This window comes from Astyanax mexicanus, chromosome 14, assembly GCF_023375975.1.
Source record: "Astyanax mexicanus isolate ESR-SI-001 chromosome 14, AstMex3_surface, whole genome shotgun sequence".
Lineage (NCBI taxonomy): Eukaryota > Metazoa > Chordata > Actinopteri > Characiformes > Acestrorhamphidae > Astyanax > Astyanax mexicanus.
This window is the reverse complement of record NC_064421.1, coordinates 19,620,001-19,642,306: the sequence shown is the minus strand read 5'-3', so window position 1 is coordinate 19,642,306 and position 22,306 is coordinate 19,620,001. Positions and strand designations below refer to the sequence as shown.

General features: G+C 37.9%; 1 protein-coding gene across 2 annotated transcripts in view; it reads left to right on the top strand.

Moving 5' to 3' along the window:
• Positions 1-22,306, top strand: part of akap6 (A kinase (PRKA) anchor protein 6) — a 131,495-nt gene that overhangs the window by 23,178 nt on the left and 86,011 nt on the right. For both annotated transcript variants that reach the window (XM_007253777.4, XM_049463301.1), the window contains exons 3-5: positions 6,514-6,765; positions 7,809-9,221; positions 14,125-14,247. In XM_007253777.4, the coding sequence (XP_007253839.3) occupies positions 6,514-6,765; positions 7,809-9,221; positions 14,125-14,247 (1,788 nt within the window). The remainder of the gene's footprint in view (positions 1-6,513; positions 6,766-7,808; positions 9,222-14,124; positions 14,248-22,306) is intronic.

Here is a 22,306-nt window from a genome sequence, read left to right as displayed (position 1 = left end):
TTCATTTATTATTCTAATAAATGTTTATGGCTGAGATCTGGTTCTCTGGCAGGAATTCTTAAACTAAACCTTAAGATTGCTTGGTGTTTTTTAAAAAGCCAATTAACCAAAAGCTCTGAATCTTCTTCTGCTGGGAAAAGCCTTTGTTAGAGGCTTTCTGACCTCAAATAATGCAAAGAAAACAAGTTCATATTCTTTAAGTTTTAAGAGTTCAGAAATCAATATTTGGTGGAATAACCCTGTTTTTTAATCATAGTTTCATTCATATTGGCATGTTCTCCTCCACCAGTCTTACACACTGCTTTTGGATAATTTAATGCCACTCCTGGTGCAAAAATTCAAATAGTTCAGCTTGGTTTGATGGCTTGTGATTATCCATGTTCCTCTTGATTATATTTTTTAATTTGGTAAAATCAAATAATTTTTAAGTGGTCTCTTAATTTTTTTCAGATCTGTATATTGTTAACATGCAAATAAGTAAACAAAACATTACAATTAAAAAAAACACTTTACCAGTGATACACTGTCACCCTTTTTATTCGTATTAAGAAAGTATTTTGGAATCGTGGCGATGGTTTAAGTCATTAAGTCAGTTAGTTAGGTCTGTTTTTATCATTTGTACTATTTAAAATACTGATAACTCAATTGGTAAATTACTTAATTATTAATATTATTGATGGTAACAGCAACAAAACAACAATATGGTATTTTTTCTATTTTTACCAGATTTTTTCACCATCTAATGCCATGACCTCTACAGCCAGGCTACACCAAACTTCTCCTCTCGCAACTTTGTAAGAGCATTGCAGCAATGACAAAACCAATAGACACAGCATTGGTAACAGAAAGTGACAGTGTCCAAGGGCGTGTGGAAATCTACAGGCTCTTGGGCATATGACTTTGACCTCTTCCACTGTCCCTACCCCAGCTGCCCCTTTCTTATAGCCCCCCCAAACATCCCCAGCAGCAGTTGCTATAGCCAGCCTGTATTCGGCTGTTCTGGATGAACCTGGCACAAGGGCTGGGTATGGGTGGGGGTCAAATCCTAAAATAGCCCCAAAGCATGGTAGAAACCCCTCCCCCCTCATGAGACAGAAAGAGAGAGAGAGAAAGTAAGTGAGAGGGAAAGAGAAACAGGTCAGTGTTGGGTGGTGCAAGCTTGTAAGAGAGAGAGAGAGAGTCAGTAGATGTGTGTAAGTGAGACGGAGATAAAGCAGACTCCTACCACATGACAGAACAGCAAGCTGACACTACTGTCTGTGTGTTTTATTGAACATGTTACTGCTTTAGCCTTCATTCTTTTTCTCAACTTCAGCTGATTTGTGGCAGAACAGGTGAGTGTTTGTTCTTAGCCTTTAAAAACAGAACTGCACAGTGTTTATGAGTAAACTCTCATGTGCAGTTAAAGACCTATAAATTAAATACACCTATAACAGGATTTATTTGAGGGGATTTATTTTCTGTCATTGTACTATCTGACAATTTTGTGACTAGGTTGATATTAATCTAGCACACCATTCTGCCTGTGTCTGTCACACTGTCTGTGTCTCTTTAGCGTTTTTAGAAAAGATAGAAGTGCTGGTGTTTCTGTGTCCATGTGCTTTCATCATCAAAGGGGGCTGAGAGGGTGCTTTGTGGTGTACGGAGCAGCTGTGACAGCCTTTTTTGTTCCCCTGTCACTGTCCACCACTATCACTCAAAACATAGTGATGGCAAATAAACCTAGCATTGCTTCTTTGGAGAGATGCAGTAGAATTATCACTTGTGCTTACGGTTTTCTAATGTTTTGTTTTTGGGTGATTTCTTATTACAAATGAGCTGTGAGTATAAAGACCCTTTTCAAAGTTTAAAGAACCTTTATTTAATGTTAAGTTCCATGCAAGTTGAGATTTTCAAGAACTAAGCGAGTTTAGAAGAGTTCAGAAATATTTAGTGGAATAACCCTGGTTTTTAATCACAGTTTTTATGCATCTTGGCATGTTCTCCTCCACCAGTCTTACACACTGCTTTTGGATAACTTTATGCCGCTCCTGGTGCAAAACTTCAAGTAGTTCAGCTTGATTTGATGGCTGTGATCATCAGATTACAGAATGTGCAAATGACATCATACACTTCATGCAACTTGCTTGAGACAGGCATCTACCAGAAGCAGACATATCTGATTAATATTATTAATTTTACACCAAAATTTCATACATTTTGGATAGGGCATTATTACTATTATTAGATGGAATTTTTTTAAACATTGGAATAATATAGACATATCAATATAACCATCATGAATAAAAATACATATCAAAATGTCATTTTTTCCAGTATCGTGCAGTCCTAGTAAGAAATGAAGGTTGATGTTCTCAGACACCTGCAAAGCTTATGGGTGTTTACCGGTAGTGGTTAGTGCTTATATGTAGGACAAACCAAATATACTAATTAAGATCTGTATGTTTATTTACTGTGAAATTCACTGTCTAATGCTGTTGTTTGATTTTGATTAGTTTTTTTATGAAAATGACTGATTTTATTGTCGTTATATTCAAAATAATTGGTGTTTAATTGAATTGCATGTGTGTTTTCTGAGGTTTTTGTTTTGGGTCAGTTCCTCGCACCAGGTGTGAGGTGTTGTGTTCAGAGTACAGTTGGTTCATACACACTAGTGTTTATTTTTGAGCTGGCCGAGCAGGAGGGTCCCGTGCATGGGTTCTGTCATTTTGGCGGAGAAGCTGACCTACATTCATAGATGCCACGTTATTTTAAGAGGCAGGAAGCACCGTGGCCAAACATGCTGCTGCTCACTGGCCAGCGCTGATATTGGGGTCATCATCGAGTGGCAGTTGCTTTGGCATGTCAACCTTGTCATAGATGCTGTTTACTGTACTTACATTGTAGATGACATCTAGAGCTGAGCTCTGAAAGTGTTGTACACTGCTATCCGGTTGTGAAAAAAAATGAAGGAAAGCCGAAATAGCAATTTTACTAAATGCACTAATTGGAAAAATATAAAAAATCTGTCCACATAATGTTTAAAAACCTTGATTAGGAGTTGAGCCTGTGGGGTGTGTCTGGGTGTGCATGTGTGTGTTTGAGTTTGGCTGGGTAGGCATCTGTCAGATATTTGTAGCAGCTGAGGCTCCATTTACTGTTGTAGAGTGGCAGAAAGGTTGTCCAGGAAAATTTGGCTAGCACACAGACACATAGACAGACATATAGCCCCCCCTGCCACACACACACACACACACACAAAGAGAGGTTGGCTTGTATATAGTTTTACAATAAGTGAAATAATACTGGTAACTATATATATTTTAATAAATATTTTTATTAAGTTGCCTCAATGTCCTCCAATCATTATCAGTTTATTTAAAGCTTTTCAAATAAAGCTTCTGGGTCAAGCTTTCTCCTGTTTGATGCTTAACCTCTGTGTTCAGCACACTCTCTTCAGCACATTAAATATTCTCATTTTAAAAAAATCAAAACTACCCTGAGATAACACTATTTTGTCCTCCTCACAAAAATACTACACTGTATTACAGGGAAAAAAGAGCATTTAAACTTTAAAAAAAATAAAAATGATCAATAACAAGATAGTGTTTTGATTAACCCACTTTGGACATGTTTTGCTGCTTCAGAACCTAGAGGTTCCTACTACTGTTGAGGGAACAATGAGTTCTGCTCATATCCACAGATAACACATGGGAATTTCACAATATACAATATAAAAACAATATAAAAATTATAAGCATTTGAAACGTCTTGCCTTGTCAGTGTCTTGAAGTAATTATACAAGAAGCATTGAGACCAAAGTATTTCACAGTGAGGTGAGTACACTATTTAAGAACTACAGACGGTGTTTGGTTACAGTGTTTGGTGCTATGGGCAGCCATGTGTGTAACCAGCTATTGAAAGAAAGCAGGCAATCATTTTTCACACAGAAGGATTGGGTGTTTAATATATTTTCTTATTTAATATAAAAACACATCTATCACATTGTATTTTGTTTCCGCTGGTACTTTATGATTCATTGATACTTAGTGTAGCATGCATCATTATTCAGTGTCTGGAATATGCATTCAGATTTAGTGAATTTCTACGCTGAATTTAAAACAATGACAAAGTGGTTCAAGCTAGTAACAATGTATTCCATGTGCATTTTAGTTTCACCGCATGATAATGCCATTTTTCTCATTAAACGTAACATGGTTTGTGATTTATGACATAATGACAACCTCCTGGGACCAGGAACCGAAAGCCTTAAAAGTGCAATTTATGAGTTTCCTTTGACAGCACTGACAGTAGAATGCCTAATATTTGCTCAGGTATAACTTACCCTGGAGCCACTTAACCAAGGACAGGCACAGAAGAGGATTCTCTGGGGGCTGACCAAAGCAGCAAAAGTACACTTAACTGTTTGATTTACAGCGAGGTAGTTCCTCACATCCAGAGGGAGATTCACTGATTCAGTATGCAGAGCGTGAAACTTTGTCTTTGATGTGTCTCCAGTGCTGGAAAGTGACTTTATACTGCTTGATGCAATAATAGAATTATGCATGCCGCTCAAACACAGTATTATTTGGATTAGTCTGTTGAAGCAACAGTATTTAGTAATTTCACTTTTTTTGACAGATTGACAGATTCAAAATCATCACAGAATTATAACAGAGAGAATGGCTTTTTTCTTTGGGCCTGTAACGTCTGAAGTGAAGTGTGTATACTATAGCCCGTACTCTAGGGTCTAGTTACTCAAATATTGTGGAATACCCAGACATATAAGTTGTAAGGTGTTATCTTGTGAGTGAGGTTGAATACTGACCAGCGTGATCAATAGGTGCAGATGTATGGGACACTCCATTTCTGAAGTTGTGTGGGCGTTTAACATTACTGATTTACCAGGATTACGTTATGAAAGGAATTACCACCCACATTAGTATTGCACAGAGCAGTGGGTAGTAATGATAATGAATTTTTAGCTGTCACATGACCTTTGGCATGTCAGTGTATGTACTTTATTATTTGCCTTTGTTTTGTCATGTTTCCTGTCTTTTATGTTGGCACAGTTTGGCATGTTTCTGTCTGTACATTTTAACAAAATGTTTAGTAGGGGTGTGCCATATCGAATCGTACTCAATAATATCGCCAGCGTTTTTGAATATCGTGAACGATATTATACACTAAAATATCGTGCCATACCCCTAATTATCACACAGGGTACTACTTTTTTTACTGTTTTTAGCAAAAGAAAAAATTTACACTGTTCTCATTTCCCATTATATATCTACTAGAGACAGATCATATCTGTCCAGTATCATTTATTTTACTGTAATCCTGGATGTATGGAGATAATTGGAGTGCATTATTAGTATCATAACATTTTGGATCATTGACTTCTGTTACAAATGTGATCAAATTCTTGTATTTTTTAATATCTCAGGTAGGGGTGTGCCATATCATATGATATGCAATAATAAAACTGAATTTTCATTATGTTGCAGTAGTGTATTCTTGAAGTTATGTTTTTTAATTTAGTGTTTTATCATATCGCAAAAAGTATCATTATCATCAAAATACCATGAAATATTGTGATATTATTTTAGGGCCAAATCGCCCACCCCTAATGTTTAGTTTCAGAAAGATGATATAAATTATTATAAATACACAGTATTTGTGTATTTGTGTCATGCACTGTATCAGTAGAAGACAGAACAGTGTGTTGTCCAGTTGTTTACACTGTAGTATCCTCTGAATTATTCACATCTCATGTGCAACTGACTCAAGTGCAGAACTTGGAAATATGACATACGTTTGCCAACTTCCCTTTTGGCTCCTTAGAGCATGGCCATACACATGCTATAAAACATTCTGCTGTGCTTCTGGTTGAAGGTAAGCTAATTATAATTGAAGAGCTAGAAACGTCTAGGAGATTAAATTTAAATAAAAACTTTAGTTTATATGGTTCAGATTTACCTTCATATTAACTAGACATACAGTAGTCTGGAGTACATACCATTACAAAACTTTGTACTTTTACAAACACTTTGTACTTTCACATACTTTGTGTTTAATGTTTTTTCATACAAATAGTTTTTATTGAACTGCATATTCCTTTATTTAAAACACACGTTAAGGCTTAGCCTGATTCTGTGTTTAATGATTACCCTTAAAAACTCTGTTTATTTAAATAATCAATTTTGTCCTGTGATTATTGCCATTTAAATAAGCATAGAATGGTAGTTTTTAAGACTATATTGACACTGATATGTCTTGTATGTATGTAAAATATTAAGCAATTTGGGCAAATGTCTTTAAATATTGTAATATTTATCATATTTTTAAATTTTATACTGTTTTATTTCTATCTCAGAAGGCTGCAGTTGTCATGTCTACAGGAATGAATACTGTTATTGTTTCTACAATAAAAATGGCCAAACTGTGACAGCATGTGAGATTTTATAATAGCTGAGGTCTCACAACCTTTTATGTGTGTGTGTGTGTGTGTGTGTGTGTGTGTGTTTGACACAGGACATCTGTGAGGACATATCAGATCATGTGGAGCAGATCCACGCTCTGCTGGAGACTGAGTTCTCCCTGAAGCTGCTGTCCTATTCGGTCAACATCATCGTGGACATCCGCAGCGTGCAGCTGCTGTGGCACCAGCTCCGCGTCTCCGTGCTGGTTCTGAAGGAGAGACTCCTCCAGGGCCTGCAGGACTCCAACGGCAACTACACCCGCCAGACTGACATATTGCAGGCCTTCAGCCAGGACCACGATCAGGTCATACACACATACAGAGAAACATAGCACGTACAGTATAGCAAAGCAAAGTGACAGCTGTTATGTAAAAGTGCATAGGGAGAATATAACTACCGGTACACTATATCTTACATAAGAGAGCTTATACAGAAGACACATTACATATTTTTTTTTAGGTTAACTGTGTATACTGTCTAGGAAAGGCTTAATATTAGATTCTGAAGCTTTTTTTTTTATTAATTTGATTGCATTCACCTGATTTACTTTAATACAAAACTAATTACATAAACTAGGTGTTGGATAGGAGCTGTAAATAGATGTTTTAATTTCCTCAGAGGCCTAAGACATTTAAAGTGTCTATGATATCATGCGCAAAAAGCACAAATATACTGTTCTGTACATTCACACAATTTTTAATAACTGACCAAATTATATTAAGTGACTTTTTTAAGATTTAGTTAGAGCTAACAGACTGATTAATTATCAGGTAACATGATTACATAACTTTAAAAAAAGCTACAGAATAACATTACTGCTAAAAATACTTACAGTAAAACAAAACTTTTTTCTGGGCATAAGAATGATGATCTAGGATCACTTTCTGGCTTTTGATTAGCAATGGATTGGACAGCATTGAATAATATGATCTAATCCTAGATCAAGCTTCTTAAAGCTCTTTTACACTGAGTTTAATTTTTAAGGAGGAAAAAATGCACTTCATTTTTTAGAAATGTTTTAGAATGTAGTGTCTTTATTTTCTATTTCTGATTCTTTTTTTTGCCTCGTATGATTATGATCAAATCAGGATAGTCAATCAGAGTTTCATTATCTTGGTTGCATAAAAACATGCTGTAGAAGGTTCAGACCCTTTTAGAAAACACAGGAGGCAAAAAATATTTGTTGTGTAGGGTACACATAGTTTTTTACATCCAAAAAACATGCTTGATGAGACACTCTGAGACACTTGATAAAAATGTGCCAGATTATTTTGTCAAATAAAGGACCCTGTGTTAATGTATGTGCGTGAACATTATATTGTGCTTTTGTCACCTTCTTGCTTCCAGGCCCGACTGGATGCATTGACAGAGGTGGATGACTCGGGTCAGCTGACCATTAAATGCAGCCAGGACTACTTTTCCTTGGACTGTGGCATCACTGCTTACGAGCTGAGTGACTACAGCCCACACGAGGAGGACATAGAGGGCCGGGTTTCAGGCCAAGAGACACGCTCCCTTTACCCTGAGCTGGAGCGAGACTTTCCTGAGCTGCTCCAGAGCGTAGATCTCCTGACCATTGCTGCCTCCAGACAGAGCCAAGAACCACCACCAGAATCCACCGAGGGTACCCAAAGTGGGCCCGGGGACCAGTCACCATCCACAGGCGATTCTATGCAGGGTAGCACCTTTCAGGGAGAGAACGGCCTTGGCTTGTCCAAGCGACCGCTTCAGGGCTCCCACAGTAGCAAAGTATCTCCAACACAGCCCTCAATGCCCAAAAAGCCCATGTACATGGAGGCAAGCCTCAGCAGACCCTCTCCTCTGCAGTACCAGGCTGACATTAGCAGAAGCACACCTTCTCTCCTGGACCTGCCTGATCGTTCCAAGTTCTGGCTGGAGCTAGAGACAGTCTATCCCAGCAATGGGAGTCAATCTGATGAGAACCTCCATATGATGAACGGTAAAAATCGTCAGACAAATCGCCAAGCAACTTTTCAGAAGCATATAACCATTGGTAGGGCCCTGATTCCCCTTCAGAGAAGCTCATCTGAATCGAGGCCGGAATATAGCACTGAGACTACTAACCTGCATTTAAGCCCAAAGAACAAGCCCTCAAATAATAAGTCCAACAGTGACTTCTCCAGTCTTCCATCTTCATCAGGGGAGGACACCTCAGACCATGACCCTCATGAAAGCTCCTCCAGCCCAGACAATCACGCAGGTACCACAGGTTGTCTGTGGATCATGCCTCATGCACCCCAACCAGCCAATAGTAGCCCTAAAGATGATTGTTGGTATGGTTCAGAGGAGTTCCTGGCCCTTCCTGCTCAGCTAAGGAAAACTGAAATGCTGGCACTGAAGCTGGAGAGCCTTGCACAGGCCTTACCCCCGAGAGCTCTCCAGCAACCCATCCAGGATGTAGACGACTGGGAGCTGACTGAGGCCAACCCAGAATGGGAGAGCGGCCTCCATCTTCTTCCCCCACAGTCCTACAAGAAGCAGTTCACAGGACGATGTTTCTCGTCCTCCTCCAGTGACGTCGCCCCCTCTGTAGATGAAAGCATTGAGTCTGGGCCCCTCAGTGATCTGATATCTGAGGATGAGGGTGGCTGGAGCAGGCCTGAGTCCCGGAGAACTGAGAGGAATGCCTTACAGCCCAAAGTCTCTCAGATGGTGTTCCAGTGTACACCTCTGATCCAGCAGCTACTGCAGGACATCCAGCACCAAGAGAACTACCAGGACATCTGGGGAAAGATAGAGGTGAGATGCTGTTTCAGAAATAACTGTGAAAATAATAATATTAATGGTCATTTTAAGACCATGTTATGCTATTTATATATTGATAATATAAAAGCATAATCATTAAATAATAACACTCTTTTTAAGGAGCAATGAGTTAGTCTGAAAAACGAGAATTGGCAATAATGCCTGTCAACAATTTGCAGCCTAATGTCGATGCTGTTTTTATTCATATTTTATTGTTTTGCCTCAACTATAATTCACACACAGTGGGCGAAATCGAGGGCAGCAAAATGTGTGACTTTGTGATATTATGAAATAAATAAATTATTGTAACAGGCCTACGCACAGTGCTGTGTTTAATATACTTAGGGCATTAAGTAAACTGGGTATAAACCAAATTTTAGTGCCTCATTTAATTTTAAGAATTGGTAAAAACTGCACAACAGTAGACACAGAACTCAAAAATTATTATTGTGTTATTCCTTTTCTGCCTGCTAAATGATTTACACAGCAGCATTACACTAGCTTTCAGTGCTTCTACTTTAATCATATTTTATAGTCTTCAATTGAGAAGTAGAACCAGCTTAAATTGCGTAAAAAAGAAACATCCTGTGCTCTGTAAAAAGTGTAAGATTTGTCAAAAAATCCACAGGACTTAGCAATTTTACTTTTTTCTTTCAATACCATTGCTTAAACAGAAGTCTTGGTACATTGCTGCCATCTCGTGGCTCACCACATTACTGCATTATTGCTTCCATTATGAAACACAATATTTGTATTAAAAAGAAAAAAGAACAAGCATACATGTGTCCAGTTTGCATTGTAGTTAAAAAATTAAATTCATTTATGTGGTATGTTTACAATCTATACTAATTAGTTTAATAATTCACTTATTCTCTAAAATCAAGACCAACATTTGCCTTGTTTGATGAAACTTGTTACCTATTAACCCATTGCCTCATTTCAAAAGCTTTCAGTCTGCATTGCATAGATATCCATTTACCCAATGAACAAACCAAGTGCAGAGAGATGTGTTCATCAGGAAAGCACACACTGTAAACCTCTCCTGATGAGCCTCCCCTGGCAGAGTGTGATCAGGATCAGCAGTAGTAGATGAGATGAGATGAGATGAAAGTAGCTGATAAAATGGATGTCTGTCTGGCCCTGCCTCTCTGTGCCTGTGTGTGTGCGTATGTGCGTATGTGTGTGTGTTAAGGGAGGATGATATGGCAAAAATTGGAAAGGCCGAAATAGACCAGCAAATCAGCACTGCCACATTATAAAACGCTATGAAAAACTATATAGATAAACTAAACTGTATCAGATTTTTTTTTTGTTATTCAGTGTTTGGAAAAAGAACAAAAGGAAATCAGTTGATAAATGCAAGAGCCTATAATACATTTTTATATGTTTTTATTTAAGGTCCAGACTTTTATGTGTTTATATGTATCTGTAGGAAACATAATTCATTAAATGACTATCTGACTAAAAGGTAGCTGAATATTGTCACAGAGGCAGAACACCTGAAATGGAAACTCACCAAACTGACAAAACATTAACGTCTTAAGCACACCCTTCTACAAACCAATCAGTATCAATTAGGGGTGGGGCAATGTATCGATATTTTAATATATTGTATTGTTTTAAACAAGTCTACCTTTTATTGAATTGATAGGTGGCAGCAAATATCAATGTTTTTAGAAACATAATCACTCTAAATCAAATAAATAGGGTAAACCTGCAGTGAGGAATATTAGTTGTTAAATTCTGTAAAACTGAATAAATAATTCATAGTATTTTCTTATTTAGGAGTATTTTATGTATTTTATCCTTGTAGAGAACAGTTTTACGATATATCAAGTATCCCTCAGTGTTGTGATATCATTGTTATCGTGGGCAACATATTGTAATAATATTGTATTGTGAGATGCCATGTGATTTCCACCCAGTAAAGGTAAATGCAGTCTATATAGAGAACGGTAACGTAACTCAAACATGCACAATGATTTTGAGTTTCAGGTGTAAAAAAAAACATATATCACTCTGAGTGGTAACTATCCATTTAACTAAAAGTTCTATTTATGAGTATTTTAAACCTCTATTTTTCAATTGATTTTGTTTTTTTTTCTATCTTTATTTAATAGACATGTATATGATTGACCTTCATTCTGATTGGCTGGCTGCCCTGTATTGTCCCATTGTCCTATTCCAGGCTGAAACACACTTTCATTCACTTGATCTTAAAACTTTAATGCGCAACATCAAAATGAAGCTATGTGACATCGTAGCTTAATTTATATGTAATTTCTATGCATATGTTTAAGTTTTGAACTGTAAGTATTAGTGCTGAGTGATATGATTTTTAATCAGTATTATGATTAGTTAAACATTATTGAACCGTTAATTTAATGAATGACAGACATGTCATTTTTCTTTGGTGCATGATGCTTGAGTGGCTCAGTTAGCTCAGAGTTTGAGTTCGACCCCCTATTTCTTTCATATCATAGACCAGACAGGGTGGAGTCATGTAACTACACGTAGTAATTTGTATGTTTATTGGCAGAGATACAATGAGGAAGGTATAAATATAATAATTTCAAAATACAAAAAAAACTATTAACATAATTCAGTTTTGATTACAATGTGATTATATTAATAAAATTAACAAATATAAAATTGCATTTATGAAAATAACTGTATCAATACATTGCCCATTTTAGTGTGTGTGTATATGTATATGTATGTGTGTGTGTATGTGTGTGGGTGTGTGTGTATGTGTGTGTGTGTGTGTGTGTATGTCAGACTGCCTGGGCCAGGCAGAGGCAGCAGCCACGTCCACCTGAGATGATGCGTGTCACAGAGGGAGGTGATTGATTATATTAGCATGCGGCCCCTGGAGATGACTTCATCCTCACGGCAACAGACAGCTGGCAGCTGAAGCTCCTGCTTGGGGGAGTCTCAGGGGCCTAGTCATGTGTGACGCCTCCGACCAGGCTCCTCTCCATCTCTCTGTCTCTCTCTCCCTCCCTCCTGTCTATCTATCCTGCTATCTACCTCCCTCTTTTCTCTGTTCTGCTCTCTCTCTCTCTCTTTTTCTCGTACACGCACTCTCTCTCTATCTCTCTGAGGCGATGAGTTGTATCTCATTTGCTCTTCCTCTCCTTGTAATACACTCCCTCAGTTAATACACTGACCAGAGGCTACATATTCATCTGCTATGAGAGTGTTTATTGGGGCAGAGGATGACACACACTCGCACACAAAGACACACACGTACAACAGTCTCCGTCAGGGGGAATAATATACTGGCAATAGCTATTGATTTCCAGTGACTGGTGTACTATGGCACACAAGTTGTGTTTGTGAGCGCTGTATGTTAGCTTCATCGTGTGCAGTATTTCAATTGATCTATCCATGTTCTCTGTGCACGGCCAAAGCCTTTCAGAGCAGCTGCAATTGCTAGGTGTGGTAAGCATTCCAGAACATTGGTCAGAAAGTCCTGCTTTGGCCTGATTTCACTGGCATGCCAAAAGTCATGGGATAGCAATATGTGCATTGATCACAAAGTGTTAACTCAGGGGATGGCTTGAGAAAGCCTACACCTGTGTGGTGTGGTATGGTTGTGAGTTTTTATCTTGTAAGTGAGGTTGAAAGAGGTGGCCTGATAGAGGTGGGATATTCCATTTACCCTAACATTCCCCGCTCTACAAGGTCATGTGTGTATGGCAAACATCTTATAAGATATTACCATCCACAGTGGACAGCACAGTGGGTGGTAATGATCATGAATGTCATGTCAGTAAAGCATCCACCATTAAAAGTCAATGTCCATTCAAGTGGAGACATAGGAACCATGTAGGATTCATTCTGTTTGGCATGAGAACATGTTTCAGAATAGTGCTCACACTCAAAAACACACACACACCCATATTCACATGTACGCTCTCTCTCTCTCTCTCTCCCCAGCATTTCACTCTCCAGCACTTACCTTTGAAATCAGAGCCAGTCTCGCCCACTTCAAAGCCTGCCTGCCTCAGAAGTCGAGGCCAAACAGTCGATAAATTATGGGTTTTTAGCTTGCGTCTGAGGAGAGGTCATTTGTATCAATATCTTTGATTTTCACCAATGTTAGGTAATGAGCTGCCACAGGGAAAGGGGAGAAGTATCCTTGCTTGCATATATACTCGGCGGGTATGCTTGTGCAGTTCATTAGAGATTTTACAAAATGCCATTTGATCTGCGCAGGTTTATGGCATTAGAATATGGCTCTGGAGGATTATGATGTGTAAGAGCATGTGTTTCTCTGTAATTAGGGGGACTGTGGTTCACTCTCGCTGTCTTCTCCCCTTGTCAACCTCAGGCTTGAGAGGAGGAGAGCACATGGGTAAAATGCTCTTGAAGAACAGGTGCCGCAGTTGTACGCATGACCAACAGATGGCAGTATTCACACACGGTATACCAGGAGCAGTTTTGTTCAAGTTGCTCAAGCACATCAAGGACAAGTGCTGAATGACATTCCTCTAAGCGTTGTGAACATTAGATTAAAGCAAACCGCTCCCCCTAAACTTTGTGGATTTCAAACTTTATTTCCGAACTATTTCCGAAATTGAAGTTTAGGAGTGAACCGCACTTTTCTGAATGTGCCTTTAGTGGAATTTGGGAGGGATGGAACACACCATCAAACTGTCTATGCAGTGGCCAGATTCACTGACATGACTGGCTTTCACTTTAGACATTGCTGTTGTCACATGTTGGATCACAAAGATAGCTTTCCCTTTAGTACGGGAGCTGATCTGTCTTTTTGTTGTGTTGAAGCAGAAAGAAAATGTAGCAGTCTTTTTTTTTAGTGAATTCTGATTCTGATCATGTGCTCATATGTCTGTACCCATGTGTCTCCTCTGTATGTGCTGGGCTTTTTCAGGGGTTCGTCTCTAAGCTGGATGAGTTTATCTGCTGGCTGAGAGAAGCGCTGGAGACCACTGAGAACTGGACTCCACCCAGAGCCGATACTGACAGCCTCCGACTCTACCTGGAAACACACCTTGTGAGTCATTCCATTAAAAATCATGCTTACACGTCCTCACTGGTTGGTGCAGGAACACTAGTGTGTGCCCAACTTCTTAGATTAAGAGCATAACCATTAGTGATTCAAGAGAGGGGCCAAAAAGAACTTACTATATAGTATAGCACATATCATCTATTTTTTTTTTTTTTTTACAGATTTAGGGCTGCACATTTTTGCATTGATTTTATAATATTTTGGGTATTGATGGAAGTCCTTTTGATAATGTTATAAAAAATACACATTCAGAAATATGATGCTTGAGCTTAAACAACAGCCCGTTTACAATTACACCTACAATTACAATAACAACCTACCTTAACTAAATATATCGTGGTCTGTTTAATTGTTATGTAGAATTTAATTAATTAATAAAAAAAATAATCATAACTTTTCACATTGGTCAGACTCTTGAAATATGTGTTCACTGCACATGAATTTATCATCTGAAATTTACAGAAATGTACAGAAATAATCTCATTGCAGGAGAGAAAGTGGCACAATCATCAGCCTGATCAATCCACTGTGTAGCTGTTAGAGCTAGGCAATATAACAATATTTTATCGTATCTTGATACGTATCATATCGAAAATATATGTTTTAAATCAAATTGAGGATATCAACAGTTACACACAACTGTACATTCCTTTACAGACAGTGTAAAAAATACTGTTTTGTTGGATTATGTGCAGCAATAGAAAATATAGAACAATCACTGTATTCTATTCATATAAAGGTACTTAAACACCATTTCTTTACATTTGCTGATGCTTATGCTTTTTTATCTACATGTCAAATCTTTGTGGAAAATATGGTGTATTGTGACAATATACAGTCTTAAAATACTGTGATATAATATTTTTACCATATTGCCCAGCTCTAGCTGTTGCCACATCCTTCCTCCTTCTCCTGTGTGTGGTGTAGCTAATTTAAAACATTTTATCTCCATATTTGTATCTGAGTATAGTTTTAAATATTTTAACTACTATTATGCATATGATATTTAATTCAAGAAGGCTTTTTTAAAACAGAATGTACAAGTGTAATCTATTTTAAATAACTGATTTGAAATGTATTTTAAATCCTTGACTTAATAACTGATACATTCCTTCGTGTTCAGTAGACAATTGTAGACAGACACGCCCCTCAATGGGGAGGCTCTGGAAAAGGAAGCAGACAGACCGTCTCATTCCATGTGCAGTGAACATGTAGTGTAGTTTAAGCCCAAAACAAAAAAATATTATTATTATTATTATTATTTGTTTTATGTTTAAGAATTTAACAAATTGGTACATTGTTGATTTTTCATTGCACAGTCTTACCCCTATTGTCCATGAGATGAAATGAAATGTGTGTGTGTGTCGGTCTGTAGGGCTCAGCCTTGTTTTTGTGATTCAGCCAAACTTTCATCTAAGAGAAAAATCACATTGGGTTTTATTGTGGAGGGCTGCACTCCTTCATATTGATGTAGAGATGTGCCGCTTTTTTTCACAGTGTGCTTACAGATTTAATGTTTAGACTCGGAGTCCAGCTGGCACATGGAGTCTGTTTTTGTGTGTGTGTGTGTGTGTGTGTGTGGCATGGCTCTTTCCGGTACCCATGGGAGAAGTATAACAAGGGGGTGGACTGCAGTGGGAGAGCGAGAGAGAGCAAGAGAGAGAGAGAGAGGGAGAGAGGGAGGGCTGTCTTTATAAGGCAGTGAAGGATGGTGTGAAATGAAACGGCTATTGATTGAGCTTGATGGCAGATCCAGGTCCCTGAATCACATTAACAAGGGACGCGGCAGCCTGTGTTGGCAAATGAGCAAGGGATAAGAGCTCTCAGTTACAGAGAACACATACACACACACACACACACACACACACTAATAAACATGCATATAAACACAGTGCTCACATGCAGTGAGAAAAGGTGCAAACTGGTGTTAATAATGTGAAAAGAATAATGAGACGGTTCCAAAATTATTTTTTTAATTAAAATTTTTACATTAAAAAAACTAAAGTATTTACTGTAAATATTTTACTGTTTTTGTATTATGTATTATATATATTTCTTTATTCATGAAGGCACATTAAAAACAGTAAAAAATCATATCAGATCAAAAATCAGATATCAGTGATAAATGGTTAGTCAGTGGAAGGGCTATCTCGATGTGGATTTTTTCATGGTATAATTTTTTACATGTATACTCACTATATGTTTAAACTTAAAAATTGGCCACAAGCTTCATTTGATTTTATTTAAGTATTAAAAATAGACTGCAGAGGTTTTTTTTTTATATTTTTTATTTTGATATTTTTTGCCTATTGTATGAAAGCACATACAGAAAATCATTTGAGCCAAATGTAGTTTGAACATCTGACAGGGATGAAAATGCTGATAAAGTAGATAAAATGCTTGAGGCATGATATTATTGATATTATTCCCAAGGTAAGCAAATAAAACCGCTTCTACAGTTTCTATTTAATATGGTAAGTTATGATTGGCATTTGGCGCTGCAGGTAGTCTGTGGTCTGTGAGTTTGATCCTCGGTCTCCTCACTCTGTGATAAGTTTTGGCAAGTTTCGTTTCTGTATATTCAGATATATAGCTCTGGAAAAGAATAAGAGACCACCTAATGATAATGTTTTTTCTTGATTTTACTGAATTGAAAACCTCTGAAATATAATCAAGAGGAAGATGGATGATCACAAGCCATCAAACCAAGCTGAACTGCTAGAATTTTTGCACAAGGAGTGGCATAAAGTTATCCAAAAGAGGAGAACATGCCAATATGCATGAAACTGTGATTAAAAACCAGCATTATTCCACCAAATATAGATTTTTGATCTCTTAAAACTTTATGAATATGAATTTTTTTTTGTATTATTTAAGATCTTGAAGCTCTGCATCTTTTCTGTTATTTCAGCCATTTCTCATTTTCTGCAAATAAATGCTCTAAATTACAATAATATTATTTGGAACTTTTGAGAAATGTTGTCCGAAGTACTCAATAGTGCGGGCTTTATACCCCTCTTTACCATGCCTGACATTTAGTATAGTTCTCTATTAGCATTACTTCTCTACAGGAATAAGACAAGCTGTGCACAAGCTGTGTGTGTGCAACTGCACATATGTTTCAGCAATGGGTGCAAGTGTTTGAATGCATTCAGAATGTGTGTAGAAATACTGTACATACCCAGTCTGTTTGCCAACAATGCCTCAGCTAACACTACTGTCTTGCTTCTATTTTTTTATATACTCCAATATCCACATACTCTCTGTCTCTCTTTCTCTCTCACACACTTATACACACACACACACTTATACACACACACACACACACGCACACACACTCCCCCTCTGTCTCTCTCTTTCTCTCTGTGTGATTTGGGGATTAGGCAGGGGGAGGCTTGTGGTCCAGTGGCTGCTGCGCCACATCTATTGGTGTCAACTCAGCGATAACCCGGCTGCCCCGCTGTCGGATCTGAGCAGTGAAGCTGGAGTGTGTGAGCAGAGCCGCCTACCTGCTCCTGCAAACACACACCCACAGCTAGCACCGCAAGACACACACTGCACCTCAAATCTGCAAAAATCACAGAAACTGTGCAGCATGGATTAGGGGTTGGAGATATGATGAGATTAAACTGATATCACGATTAATAAGGTTACAGTAGTCTGTTCTGAGAATAGAGTGAGCATTGTGGTGAGTGAGTGATATGGAACAAATATTAAAACATATTTTACGTAACACAGTGGGCCTTATCCTACACCCTGCACAAGTTACGTTGTAATGCTTATTGCTATCTTACACCCCGCCAAAAATCTATTTTCATGTCTGCACCGTTTAAATAGCAAAGACGCCTACGAATATACCTATGTGGTCAGGTTAATTTCTGGGGTATTGCTGTGCACCATAATGACAGATTTGAACCCTGATAACAGTCACTCGTCAGATTTTTATTGCTATCTTGGCAAGAATACAAAATAAAATAACATTGCTGCATCACGCATTTTCACAGCGTGAACGAGCAGGTCCTCTGCTGAAAAGTGCAGAAACACTGCACTGTTAAAATACCAATCTGCCAAAGTCAGAGCTTACCTGGCTCTTAAAGTGAATGGCAATTGACATGCTGATTGGTTTATTTCACGTTAAACCCAAAACACACAAATTATTTATTAAAAGAATTAGTACGTGCCTTTCGAGTGTGCATTTCGAGTTTTTTTTTGCATGCAGGTGTATTTTTTGCATACTTACGATAGATTACCAGAGACTCACTGACACACCCTGAATCGAGTTGTATGGTGCACAATTGGCAGCTTGCCTATAGATCGCTAAAATATGTCATGTAATTTGGAATTAGCAAAAAAGACCCAGTGATGACACAATTCAAACTGCAGTTCAAAAGAGTATCATGTAAAAGTATAATTTACATGATTACAATAAGTATTGTACTTGTGTCCAGTTCTACTGTACATGAGAGAACAATTTATTTATCTATGCTCCACCCACAATTGTGTTCTTTTATGTCAATTGTTGCTAGGTGGACAGTGATTACAAAATACAGACAAAATGTTCTTTTAACGTAATGAGAAACAGTAGTGCATTAACTACATAACATTGAGTTACTAGTCTGGCGTGTTCTTCCAAACTGGGATCAAAACCAGGCAGGTTTAGAATAAAAGTGATGGGTTTGTTACCCTTCTAAAATTAGCTTTATTACATTCTGTAATACTTGTCCAACCTCTTAACAGTTTCTGTGAGACAAGATATTTAAAAAGGGTTTCCTCAATGGTTCTTTTAGTAAAGGCAGTAATTCTACACTGACATGCCAAAAGTCAGGGGACAGCAGTGTATAAATTGATCATGAAAGGTTACCTCAGGGGACGGCTTGGATATGCTCTGGATATGCCTGTATAAGATATGAGGATTTATCTTGTGAGTGAGGCTGACCACTGGCTAGTGTGCGCATAGGAAGGTAAACATGAATTATCAGAGTGGGTGCCAGATGGATAAGACATTTAAATTCCTACATTGTGTGGGCATTTAACATTCCTTGATCCACAGGATCACGTCCACATTTGATGCAGGAGGTTCCACATGCGTATCCTGAGATCAGTGAGGTGTTCTTAGCTTCATGCTACATGGAAAAAATCATGAGACACAATATAAGTTTCTGTTTCATTTGGCTTCACAGTGTTTATAGACCCATGACACCTCACAGAACCTTTTGAATGCTTAAATAGTTTTATATTTACGAGCAAACACTCATGTGGAATATATGGTTCTTAAAGGAGCATTTAAAATAGCTACACACAGGGTTCCTGCAGGTCCTTAAAAAGCCTTAAACTGTCTTAAATTAAAATCCTGGTAAATGAGTCTTAAATTTAATGTAAATTTGCTGTAGCTATTACATTTTTAATGTCAGTGGGAAAGCACATGCTAACGTAAGCGGTGAGTAAGCTAACGTTAACAGGGAGAGAACTAAAATTAGCGGCAAGCTAGATAACATTAGCAGCGAGCTAGATAATATAGTAAAGTAAAGTAGGCGAGTTAGCTACGTTTTGATTTCCAATACAACAAATTATTTTCTACTAAAGAAAATATGATTATATTTTTGTCTTAAAAATGTAAAAGTAAACATTTATTGTGGCCTAATAAGGTCCTAAAAAGCATTAAATTTGACTTTTAAAATTGTGCAAGAACCCTGATACATCACTTTAAAAATGCTGATTTAAAACATATTCACGTTTTTTTAAATGTGGTCCTACTTGTGTTCATCAACATTCAGAATCAAACATTGTGATATCTATTAGCCTAGTTTTAGCTTTCATATTACTTTTAATTGGAAATCTTCAATCAGTCTGTTGTGTAGTTGAGTACTTAATCCCTCTCTCTGGCATTATCCTTGTTTTTCATGAAAGTTTCTTATGATGTTGTATGTATGATTGTCCATGTTTCCCATCTCTATACTCTGGGATAAATTCCATCAATGAGTAGAAGTATTTAAACAGAGTAAGCCTTTTTTTTAGCTGTCATTGTTCTAGATTACCTTTAATAAAGAACCATTGAAGAGCCGTCTTAAAGCATGGGTATGGGTATTGGTATATTTTAGGGTATAGCATGACTCTGCACAACAAACTCCTTTTTTATCAGTCCACTTCAAATGGAAAAGAGCATGGTTTCACTGTTCTGGAGATTTAACTCAATGTACAGAATAGATTATGTTTTCTCTTCAAGGTAAGGGCTCCTGGAAAAAGAGCAAGGGCACTCTGCATGTGTCGAGATTGATCGTGAACGCACTTCAGCTTTTTTTTCTCCCTCTCTTCAAGAGGCATAAGCTGAAGAACTCTATAGCAATATGTGCAGTGCGTTAAATATAACCTCATCTCATAAAATTTGATATGCATGGGATTATTGTTTACAGTCATCCTTGAAGAAGAGGTGTGCACAGAGAGAATACACAGAATTGTTTTATAAGATTATAATGTGATTGTGTGATATTCATTTCCTTGCTCTTATTAAAGTTGAGAGTTTATTTAATCATGCATCCTCCTTTTATCATGCTCTAGCCAGTGTAGGATACTACAGAAAGGGGGCTGTCCTTGCCACGTGCACCAGCCGCTCATATTAGCATTCACGTTTTGGTATTTCGGTTTTTAAAAGGCATTCAGTCAAGCATAAATCAGTGACAGATATCTGGTTATTGTGACTTTTGTTTATTTGTTTACTCATTTTAAAGGCGTTTAGGTCTGTAAAGGATATCAATTCAGCCAGCATCCGGAGCCATAAATAAACGTTCTTCACACTCTCTCTTGTCTGTCATGGGTGATAGATGTGCTTGTGTGCTGATCCATCACCAGTGTATCCCCGCACTTCCTCTCTGCTTCAGAGCTGCTGCCTTCCTTAACCTTCTTGTCTTGCAGCTCACAGCCAGCCACTGAAAGTTGTGGGCAGTTTGCATAGGCTATTATCACAGATAGAACCAGATCTGGTGGTGATATGGGCAAAAAATGTTTTTCCTAAGCACTAATTGGGACATCATCATATGCTTCTTTTTATTCATGTGAGGCCAGCCATTACATGTATTGCATTTATTGAACTGCATCTTTTTTTTCTAATTTTATCCCATTATCTTCTCAATTTGGAAGGCCAATTATCCCACTCACTCATTAAGAATCCCCCTACTACTAGTAATCCCCCCAGCACTAGGAGGGTGAGGACTAGCACATGCCTCCTACGATGCATGTCTGAAGTCAGCCACAGGCTTTTTTCGTACTGCCGCTGATGTAGCATTACTAGGTGGTCAGAGCTCTCACAGGAAAGCGCAGCAACCCAGCTCTGATACATCAGCTAACAGATGCCTGTGCTGACTGACATCACCAGGGGAATGATGTGGGGAGAGAGAGAGAACGCCATCTACCTACCAAGACAGAGCAAGGCCAGCATTGAGCATTGTGCTCTCTCAGACTCTGGCTGCTGATGGCGAGCAGCATGAAGTGGAGATACATCTTTATTAGGCAGCTGAACACACTTGTATTAGAATGTTAATTTGCAGTTCTCTTAAGTCTGCTACCAATTGCTCCCACTATGTAGCATTATGCTTAAGCATTATTTAAGTTGAGAAAATATCAGCTATATATTGCAGAGCATACTCCCATAGGAAATGACTGCCCACATGGTGCTCTGTTGCTCTGTAGTGTAAATTCAAGGTAATTCTCAGACAGATGGGCCATCCCTTCTTCCTGTTAAATTTAGCAATAAGAATAAAATAGTGTTTAATAGTCAACTATTTTCTTTGTGCTAATATTGGCATATTTGTATTTCCCCACAAAAATAATTTATTCTGATATATCATATCAAAGTTTAGCTCTTCAGTAAATATAGTATATTATCCATCCAAGACTCTTGTGATTACATGATAATTTGTAGTTTAAAAGTTGGAGAAGAAAGAACACATGTGAATGTACAGATCATGCAGACAGAAAATTACATACATACAGTACTGGTCAAAAGTTTGGACACACCTCTTCTCATTCAGTGTGGTTTTGTTTTTTGTTT